The sequence below is a fragment of the Saccostrea cucullata genome, unplaced genomic scaffold, assembly GCF_032062105.1.
Source record: "Saccostrea cucullata isolate Sc308-1 unplaced genomic scaffold, CSIRO_AGI_Scuc_v1 ctg765, whole genome shotgun sequence".
NCBI lineage: Eukaryota > Metazoa > Mollusca > Bivalvia > Ostreida > Ostreidae > Saccostrea > Saccostrea cuccullata.
In genome coordinates, this window is record NW_026932784.1 from 255,001 (window position 1) to 266,230 (window position 11,230).

At 34.7% G+C, this 11,230-nt stretch overlaps 1 protein-coding gene across 3 annotated transcripts in view; it reads right to left on the reverse strand.

The window, feature by feature from the left end:
- LOC134236149 (alpha-(1,3)-fucosyltransferase fut-1-like) overlaps nt 1-4,536 on the reverse strand; it is a 16,761-nt gene extending 12,225 nt beyond the window's left edge. Inside the window, exons 1-2 of one of the 3 annotated variants that reach the window (XM_062718324.1) lie at nt 4,411-4,536; nt 4,091-4,178 (exon numbers count right to left, since the gene is read on the reverse strand). In XM_062718324.1, coding sequence (XP_062574308.1) covers nt 4,091-4,125 — 35 coding nt within the window. In that variant the 5' untranslated portion in view covers nt 4,126-4,178; nt 4,411-4,536. Of the gene's footprint in view, nt 1-907; nt 1,385-1,535; nt 1,640-4,090; nt 4,179-4,410 lie in introns of those variants that run through there. The other 2 variants (XM_062718323.1, XM_062718327.1) reach the window with 2 other exon arrangements.
- Between the last annotated feature and the right edge of the window lie 6,694 nt (nt 4,537-11,230).

The following is an 11,230-nucleotide window of genomic DNA, read 5'->3' on the forward strand; positions in this document are numbered from 1 at the left end:
AAATTTTTAAATTTGTTAAGTTTTTTGGAAATTGTATGCAATGATACGATATACTATTAAAATCTTACAATGTTTTCCAATCGCATTTACTATGTACATTATATATAACGATATACTGTATATGGCACGCCAAATTCACAAAAATGAGATAATGAATAAAACAGGTTTATCAGGTGCTATAGTTTACAAACCGTAAACTATAGTGTTATATTTCCTGCGTTTTCACAAAAAAAATCATTTTAAATTTGTTAAGTTTTTTGGAAATTGTATGCAATGATACGATATACTATTAAAATCTTACAATGTTTTCCAATCGCATTTACTATGTACATTATATATAACGATATACTGTAAACGCATTACATTTGGCGGTGAATTCCCTTCACCGCTTTTAGCGGAAAGATATATCGTACAAGTCTACGATAACGTGATTTAAAATAATTTTCCGCTAAATATCGTGCACGCTAAATATAAAATTTCTAGCTTTCTTATCTAAAGTATATTAATTAATATTTATATCCACATATTACTTGCATAAAAGAAGACTAATTTTAAAATGTAAAATTAAACATATCTTGTTGTAGTCATGTTTAACAATTAGAGAAATCAAATTCAATGAAATTCATTAATTTTGCTTATGTTGTTTAAAATATAAAATACATTTTAATTTGCAATTAAATCCACAGTGGCACAGAATCAAAAAACTTACCTATTAATATATTTTTAAATAATAATAATGTGTAGTAGTTGACGCCTCGGATTTAATTAGGCCGGGAAAATCTTGTTAAAAAACAATCGGCGTGTATGGTATAGGTAAAATTAGAGGCATAAAATAGATTGAAATATACAAGAAAAACCTTTGTGTATACGAGTTGACTCCCCAATTTTTGTACACCGAAAAATATACCTTAAATCACGTAATGACTTGCCATCAACAGTGTCATCTATACATGTACCAGTCTCCTCTCCGATGACTGCTTGTTGTAAAGGAGGATACGGACAACAAAAGACCGAGCTATTATACAGAGCGACTTAAATATACTTTATTTCAACCCGGATAAGTGTGAAGTACTGCGGGTTTACAAAGAACGGAAATCCCCACTGCGCTGATTATATAGCATACACGACCAAGTCCTAAACACTGTCCTCTCTACCAAGTATCTTGGTCTCACAATCCACGAGAACCTTAGCTGGGATACGCACATAGATAAGATTACTAAGAAGGCCAATTCCACCCTGGCCTTCCTCGGCAAAAATGAAGTGCAGCTAGATTCGCCATTTGACACTACCAGCACTCAAGCAGTGTAACACCCATGTTACAGCAGCTCCAATGGCAGCCACTCCAGATCCGTCGGGAAAGGACCCAAGTTATCATGATTTATAGGATAGTCTACCATCTTGTGGATATCCCGGCGGAGAGCTACTTACACCCAGCATCGTTGAGGACCAGAGGCCACACCCTGGGGTTCCTGGTACCACACACAAGGACAGAAGTGTAAAAGACCTCCTTCTTCCCTCAAGAAGAAATTCCTTACCAGGAGGAATGGTGGGGGCCTGTCAGGATCTTCCTGGACAGTTTTAAGACCCAGTTGTCCAGTGCCAGCATTAGACGTCACATCTCTGCGCTTTTAATCTTTTAAACTTTTAATTTTATGAGCACTGTATATACATGTAGACACTCGCCTCCTTACGCAGAGTGCAATAATACTTTTCTGCTTTTGCATTGGATGGGTAGAAGAAGACGTAGGAAAACCTATGTACGAATGACATTAGTTTGTGCACGAGCTGACTTCTGATTTGTGTACGATTTGACTTTTTGTGTACGACTCGGTTTATGTACCAGTTGAATGTAAATCAAGTAAAAGTATCTATTGACCCCCCTCCCCCGATGATGTTCAAATTAATGATCTTAAACGTCTCGAGTTAGACAGAAAAAAGTTGCTTGTTCAACAGTTTTCATTACCCATTATATGACATATGAAATATGCAAGTTAAAGCCTGTTTTTACTTGCAAGATATTATTCAGAGCTCCAGATAATTTTTTACCCCAAAGTGCATCTACTGACCGAAAAAACAGGAATAATCGATTTTCATAATCTGATAAAATGATACAGATTTTGATTTTCAGCAAAATACAAGAGAGAAGAATTAAATTGTATTTTGTTTACATACTATCCGTCATGAAAAAAAAAATAACGTCAACACCCTAATTTTAGTATTAGCAGTGTAAAAAAAAAAATTATATACAGGTTATAACTATGTACCAAAATATATATTCGACTTATGTTTTGATCACATTAAAAAAAGTTGCCAAATCAGTTATTTAATTTGTGTCAATTTGGAATTTCCTATTTTTAAATCAGGAAGTTCCTTTTTAGCCCTCGTCACGTAACAGAATACAAAATTTTCCATTTTTCAGAGAGATAAAATTTTAAAAAAGATATTATTCAGGGTTTCCAGATAATTTTTTGAAACTGATTTTCAAATCATAAATATTGATATTAAAATGGAAGAGTATTTTGTTTATATTTAATAAATGTTTTGACCTCTGTTTTGATTTTAAGCTTGTAATCGAAATATAAGTGTTTTTGAAGAGGGAAAAACTACAAAGGTCGTTTCCTGCATTTATTCAAATAAATTTTGAAAATACCAACAAAACTTTTTGCAAAAACTGGAAAGCATTCTTTTTTGACAAGGAAGATTATACAGTAGGTCAAGGTACCATAGAGTCAGAGACACAGAAAACTTCTCCTCCATTTAAGATATCGTATCAAGAGTAAACTGAGAGAAAAGAATTTTCGTTAAAATGGCATGTTGAGAGAAATGAAAAATTGGCTATGAACCCATAATAAAAAAGTTATGCCTAATACATAGTCTTTCTATTTATAGAATTTGATTTTAATCTAAATCTCTGATTCTTCTTCCCGAAATGGAGATCGTAGTCGCCAATACTAGAATATATTATTTTAAAAAAATGTGTAAAAGCTTGTCTCCGGCTATTAAATACCAAATGAACTAACTAGCATAATTACTTTGGTCATTTACAGCATATAAATGTTTTGAATGGGCTTGATCTAGCATGTTGAATTTGAACTTGATCTAGCATGCAGACTAGAGGGTGATAGGAGTTTTACTAATTTATGTAAGTTATGAACGTCATTCAGATTTGTTTATTCTTTAATCCCTGGACATGAAATTGAAATCAAAGTAAAAATGGCTAATCTCTTTTCTTGTCCAGAACATGAACGAGTATCATATAAAATGGTTTTAAAAATAAGCCGATTAAATCTTTTGACCTTTATAGTTGTAATATAATGTATATGAATGTGATGCACATTTACTTCCATGTACCTTTAACAGATTCTCTAAATGGTGTCATATTTTTTATGTTATTCTTAATTTGTTAGGCAATACAAACATTTGTATCCCTTTTCTACAAGAAAAAAAATATGAATTTGCTAAAAAAGGAAATAAGACATGAAATTTAACAGACCCCTTTCAATAATGACCAACTACAAAGACATAAACATGTGGTTAAAAATATTTCTACCATTTATACTTTTCCTACAAAATACATCTCTGTATTTACCACAGAAACAAAAAAATACCTTGATCATATATTTAATTTAGCCTATAACTACCGTTTATAGTAAATATTCATGCAAGAGTTTACTATATATGTTTAACGAACAACGCTTAAAAATATCTTTAAAATTAAAATCTAAAGATATTGAAACGTTATTAATCAAATATACTGACTATAGGAAATTTATGAAGGACAAAATGATGGCAAACATGGAAAATACTGTAATTAGGTGTACTATCAACTAGAGAAGAATAAAACATTTTTTTTAGCCATCAGGCTTGGCTAAAAATCTATTTATATTCCATGTCTTTTTCTACAGCTGGGTACTGCTCATCGACATTAGATATAGAGCATAAAAACATAACAAACCGCCCCCTATTAAATAAATGTTGAAAAGATATTTGTCTTATAGGCCTATATGATAATGGTTAATGAATATGCTGTTGCAATGTTTTAGCTTACATTAACATTATATTTCAAGCAGGAACGTGCATTAATGCTTGCCTTATTGTATTTGCGTTCCTCCGAGGTTCTTCCATTTAACCTCATGTAATAGGGAAATACCCCGTGACTTAATTCGAATATTCAAGGACTGAAATGAAGGAACGATAAAATTCAATCTACTGCAGTATAAGAAATGCATCTAGGCAAAATAATTTCTCAAATACTACCATTTCAAATCTTAATTTTGCACAAACATAGCTTCAGTGTTCGGTTCTTCGATTCATTGATTTAGATTACTGATCATGATTGTATTTAGTTTTTCAGTCATTTTCTTAAAAGAAATTTAACAATGTTCTTAGATTATTTGATGTATTACATACCTGGTCATGTTAATTAGTGAAGGTCCTGGGAATTACATATTCTCCCGTTTTTACATTGGATAGAATATACCTGCCTCAACAAATCAATTCAGTACCTGTACACACAGCCTTCCCATGATTCTCTGAATGTAGAAATAGATCTCGGATAAAAGACTGGGCACTGTTGCATGACTATACCTTCCCGGTTAATCAAGCATTTTAAGTGCTTGCGAAATAAATGTAATTATATGTTTTAAATCCCAGACAGTTAAAATGCCCACCCCCCAGTCAAGAAATACAAAATGCGGTGTATCCCTCAATCTTTTATGTCCTCAACAAACACAAGAACTTGTTTATTGAATATAATCAGAAGCATTGAGACGTGTCGTGAATCACAAGAAAACATTGATAGAACATATAAAGAATTGTGTAATGTTATATAACAATGGAAATGGAGTGCAAGATTACAAAATATGACCGGTCTAAAAGGTCACGTAAACAAACCTTACTGGAATAACGAACTCACTGATTTATGGTGTACCATGCGGGATAAAGAAAAAGTGTGAATAAAATACAAAAAATATAAATCGGAAGATCTTTTTTTTACAATAGCTGCAAGATACTAATGTATTCCAACATGTCAGTTATAATAAAATAGTCCTACACTTCATTGGATTAAAAATTGTTAATTCAGTTGTCAGGAACTTACCTACATTGAACAGTAGACTCAATTTTTAAATTTCCTTATATGGTATGTGATAACCTCTCTGTACCCCCTGTGTTTATATCCTACATAAATCCTTCTTATACACGTAACTACTTAATCCTTCTTAGTTACCCGGGGTATGTCTACTTGCATTACGATTTTTGGTAGCTTACTTTTTTTAAATACTACTATCAAGTTTACACTGGAGGATACTGTATTATACCCCCTGCTTGAAAAGAGGGAGAGTATTAATCGTTATGTCCGTCCGTCGGTCCGTCTGTTACGCTATGGGGTATCCATCTCTTATCCGCAACTCCTCTCACACCACTGAGTGAAATTTTATGAAACTTTCACAGAATCTTTCTTACATATTGCCATTGTGCACCTCCTATTTTTACATTTTAGTCCTACACATATTTTGGGTTTCCCATAGCACAACATTGACACTGCCATTATATTCATATGGGAGGCGGGGTATCATTTAGTGAGCTCATTGCTCACAGAACCTCTTGTTTCTTTGATTTTCTCTGCCAAGGACTTCAGAAACGAAATATCCATTTTGCACCTTTTTAACGAATTTACCTCTAAAAGTACTTGGATGTATTTGATGGGCCATGCATTCACAAAGGGCACCATATTTAGATAAACCAAATACATGATGTAAACTTAAGCATCTCAGTGATATAGGGTGAATTCACCATGCATCGGACACCCTTGTACTTCAACAAGTTCTAGCGATGTCGCTACCGATGGAACATTATCAAAATGGAACTTAACATTTAGTCTATGATTAAAATATAAATTTGGGACACAAATATTTGCTTTTTATTGAGAAAATATCATTAAAAACCCATTTTTAAAAAAAATGACCCAGAATTCACCATGGATCGGACATCATTTACCATGCATCGTACAACTTTTATTTGATTCGGGAAAATGTCGTACCTTTATCACAGTGCTTTAAAATTATTGATATGAATAAACTTGTATTTTTTATTCAAAAATAAACTTTCAGTTATATTTAATTGACGATATAGTTGCACAAATATGGAAAGATTCAAGATGCCTTACTTTGCCTTAGGAAAGACTTTAAAATGCTTGTAATGCAGTAATTCGCGCCATTTCCTCATAGGTTAAAATACTCTGGTTTGTAGAAATAAATTGAGTCAAATTCTAGTCGTAATATATCACAAAATTGTATTTTAACCGAAAATTTAGAGTTTTTATTTTCTATTTCCGCAAAAACAGCTGTTAGTTGGGTTCTGTATGAAAATGGCAGTGATTACGTTTGCATCGGAAAGTGTCCGATGCATGGTTAATTTGTGTCCGATGTACGGTGAAATGAGCATACTAGTATAAACCAGCTTTAATAAGAATTAAACAAACATTGAAGTGAAAGAAGATGGGGGAACAAGGCAGACAGAATGCCTATAGCGTCAGATATTAAGAAATGATATTCAGTATGTGAATTGAGTATTTAAATTAACTTCTAATCTTTGAAATTTATGAAATTATTAGAAAAAAAATCCTTTTCTGAGAAAAAAAAATTCGAAAATTTGATACATGGCTCATAATGATTTTTGGGCATTTAAATCATGTTTGTGATATGACCCTTGACTTAATGGACTTAAAGTTTTTCTGGGAAAGATGCGAATGTTTTGCCATAAAAGTGTACTTTTAATTTAAGGTATAGTGGGTCTTCGCTCCATGTTTTTGTAAACCAAAAATTGTATATTCTATTGCATACTTTTAGGATCATCTTTCAAAAAAAATGGAGCGAAGACCCACTCATATTGAAAAATTTTGTTTAAGTATGAGAAATTGATCGTTTTCCTTCTTTTTAGTGTGTATATGCTTTTTCACAGGCAAATATTTTCAGTCTTTCTGAGATTTTTGTAAATTGTAAAGATTTTACATAAAAGATACTTTATTATTAGATAAAATATCAAATAAAATTTAGGTATAATTGAGATTTAATTTTTCACTTCTTATCTGTCGCACTATAGGCACTTCGCCCGCCTTATCCCGCCATCTTCTTTCTTTATAATTCATGTAAAATTACCAATCATTGACAAAATTCACCAAAGTCCGACTCGTTCCGTGGAAGTGGAATTTTAAGAACGATAACTCTAAAAATTGCAAAATCATAATTTTTTTTTGTTATTTCCCTTTGATGACGTAAACTATGACATAACTTCAACCATTCGGGTATTTTTATCAAATCATGATAATAACAATCGGTATTATAAAAAAATTTAAATCCCCAGCTTGAAGACAGAAACAAATAAATACACGAAACTCTTAAGTTGAAAGAGAGTTTATTGCCTAAAGTTGTCCGAAGCAAAGTATGTGTCCAGAAAGGTTTTATTAATGGATGACTACCAAATACCCGCAAAGAGTGAAAGGATAATACAAGTCATGATCTCTAGACCAGAAGAAGAATTTGACCTTGAACAACAAGTGTATCTTATAGAACCAGATCCATCCTATACAAATAAGAACACTGTAGCTGTGGCATCGACTTTAGTCGACAGTAGAAATAAAGTTTCTGTACCTCTGAGAGCATTAAATTCTTCAAATCATGAATTGTATCTCCACCAAGATGATGCATTAGGCCAAGCGGAATGTGTTTGGTAGAAACACACAACTTGGGCATCGACCCAGAAATACTGGAGACAGTCGAACTGAGCACGGACGCAAAATTACCAGCAGTCTAATACAACTTATATAAGAAAGCGCAAAACACGTGGTGTTGCAGATTAGCAAACTTGGTTTGAAATTAGCATGAAAATGAAGAAAAGAAAGTAATTGACACAATGCAAAATCAGGGTATTATTCAAAAGTCAACATCACCCTGAGCCAGTCCCATAGTACTTGTGAAGAAGAAAAATGGTAAACTGAGACCTTGCATAGACTATCGGAGACTAAATGCCGTCACAACAGCAGACGCATTTCCATTAACGAGAGTTAAAGACTGTCTCAATGCGGTGAGAGGCTAAGTTTACTTTTCCACTTTTGACATCACTTCTGGTTATCATCAAGTTCCGAACTATGCCTATGGGACTAAGTACAGCAAGTGCAACCTTTCAGCGATTAATGGAACTAGTATTGCAAGGGCTCAACTGGAAAACCTGTATCATTTACTTGGACGACATCGTGGTGTATGGAAATACTCTTGACCAACATCTCCAAAGGGTGAATGAAGTCCTTGAAAAGATAAAGAAATCAGGATTAAAACTAAAGTCAGGAAAGTGTCACCTACTACAAGAAAGCGTAAACTTCTTAGGTCATGTGGTATCTAAGGATGGAGTTTTACCAAGTGCAGATAACGTTGCCAAGATTTTTCAATGGCCTCGTCCTGAAAATATAACTTGAATAAGACAGTTACTTGGATAGACGATTTATCAAAGATTTCTCCACAATAGCAAGCCCATTAGTAAAACTTAGTAAGAAAGATATGGATTTTGTCAGGGACCCCGAATGCAAAAATGCGTTTACAACTCTTAAACAAATTTTAGCTGGTCCAGAGATTATGACTTATGCGAGAGATAACGAGGGGTTTATATTAGACACTGATGCTAGTGGAGAGGCCATAGGAGCTGTATTTAGTCAGGTTTAAGACGGGAGGGAGAGAGTCATAAGTTTTGGCAGCCGCACCCTTACAAAGTCAGAAAGGAATTATTGCATTACCGACAAAGAATTATTGGCAGTTCGTCACTTTGTTGAATATTACAAACAATATTTATTAGGGCGCAAATTTCTAGTGAGGACAGACCACCAGGCATTGGTTTGGCTATTTACATTAAAGGAGCCAAGGGACCGCACAGCAAGATGGCTTGAAATAGTATCGGCATATGTTTTCGAAATACAGCATCGTCCTGATCAGAAGCATGGGAACGCCGATGCTCTGAGCAGATGCATAAACCCTTCAAACTGTCAGTGTGAAGACACAGACAACCTAGAAAATTTAAAGTGTGGACCATGCAAGAAGTGTATACAAAGAATGGCTGGAATGACAGTCAATGATAACGCTTGTCCTTCCACAAGAGCTGTCCGGACCAGAGTCAGCGTAAAGACACAAGACACAGCCCTAGAAAATTCAGAATGGAAGCCAGTCTACACCACCGAAAATATAAAGAGAGAATAATTAAAAAATCCCGAGTTAACTACTGTCTATGAGTGGGTAGAAAAGGAACAAAGACCAGACATCAAGACCATAGGAATTATGTCTCCAGCTATCAGGCACTACTGGCACATCTTTCATTTACTGAAGTTATCCAATGGAGTGCTAGTGAAACAAGCTTATAAAAATGAGATGAATCAACAGTATTTTCACATTTTGACCCCTAAATCTTTCCGGAAGGAGATACTAAAGCAAGCCCATGATGCACCGTTGGGAGGACACTTTGGTCGCAGGAAAACTCAAGACAAAGTCCAAAGAAATTTCTATTGGTATGGTTTGATGGAAGACGTAAATATACATGTATCCAGTTGTCAGGAATGTCAAAGAACCAAAACGTTAAATGTGAACCCAAAAGGACAACTTGGTTCCATGCTTGTAGGAGCGCCAATGGACAGACTTTCCATCGATATTATAGGACCTCTACCTATAACACCTCGGAAAAACAGATTCATCCTTACAGTGACAGATCATTTCACTAACTGGGCAGAGGCTATGGGCATTCCAGATCAAAAAGCTTTAACCGTAATCCAAACTCTATTTAATGAAGTACTGAGTCGACTAGGCTGTCCAACGACTATTCACTTCGACCAAGGTATGAACTTTGAAAGTCAATTATTTCAGGAAATGTGTCAGATGCTCAAAATTAAAAAGACCCGTACCCGTCCAAGACATCCTCAAGGCAATGGAAAAACCGAGCGCTTCAATAGAACTCTCATATCTATGATTAAACGTTACATCAAAGATGAAGAAACAGATTGGGACAAACAACTTAGTTACATAACTTCAGCTTACAGATCGAGCATACATGAAACCACAGGAATGACACCCAATTTTCTGATGCTAGGTCGTGAACCGAGGATGCTCATTGATATGATGGTTGAGGGATGCTCCAACAATCCAGCTCAGACTCATGGAGAGTACATTTTAAACTTAAAAGAAAATTTAGAAAAAGCGAATGACATCGCTCGTACAAAATTAAAAAGAATCTTGTATTAAACAACAGGAAAACTATGACTTGAATGTCCATCCATACATGTATAAGACTGGGAATAAAGTGTGGTACATACAGGAGCGGATTGGGGATGGAAAACTTGCCATATGTCATCACAAAAAAACTTTCGGACTTAACCTACCAAATTAAAATGAAAAGTGAAGAGGGCAAAATACAATATAAAATCGTGCATCATGACAAGTTAAAACCATTTATTGAAAAACTGTATTAGATGTAAAACACAACCTTTGTGGCCCATCCAGTCCTCACTCTTTGGCAATATATCATGAATACCTTAGAATAGTCAAAACTAGGAATCCAAATTATAAATTTATTACACTTGTTTCAGACTCTAAAGAAATGATTGATAGCGAAAGTAGGGACAAGTTAGATAAAAGAGGATACGCATACCAGTGCCAAGGATGTCATAAGTATGGGGGAAAGAAAAGATATGTAGAGGCACATTACTATAAATATCATACAGCTTTGGACGCCGTACCATATTATTGCAGTTTGTGACATTTTATGGGAAAAACAGAAAGAGAAGTGATGAGGCACGCCAAGGGATATCGGCCGCACAAGTTGGCAGAAGAGAACCTTGTACAACAAGGGAAGAAACCTAAAGAGATTACTAGCTACCTACACAAAAAATGAGCACCCCCTTCAGCTGAAGGAAGAGCATGTCAAGAAATTATCTTGGGAGGAAAGTCTTAATACATGGAAAGAAAGATCAAAGACAGGAGATGCAAAGGAAGAGGAGAGCAAGGAAGTAGAAGAGAGCAAAGAAATAGAGGAGAGCAAGGAAGTAGAGGAGAGCAAGGAAGAGGAAGCCAGTAAGGACGCGGTGGTGCCAGACATCCTCACAATGATGCCGGAGCCATTAATAGAAAAGCAGCCTATTGTACCAAGACCAGTACTGCCAGAGTTGGAACTACCAGGATAAGATTTTAACATCCTGGAT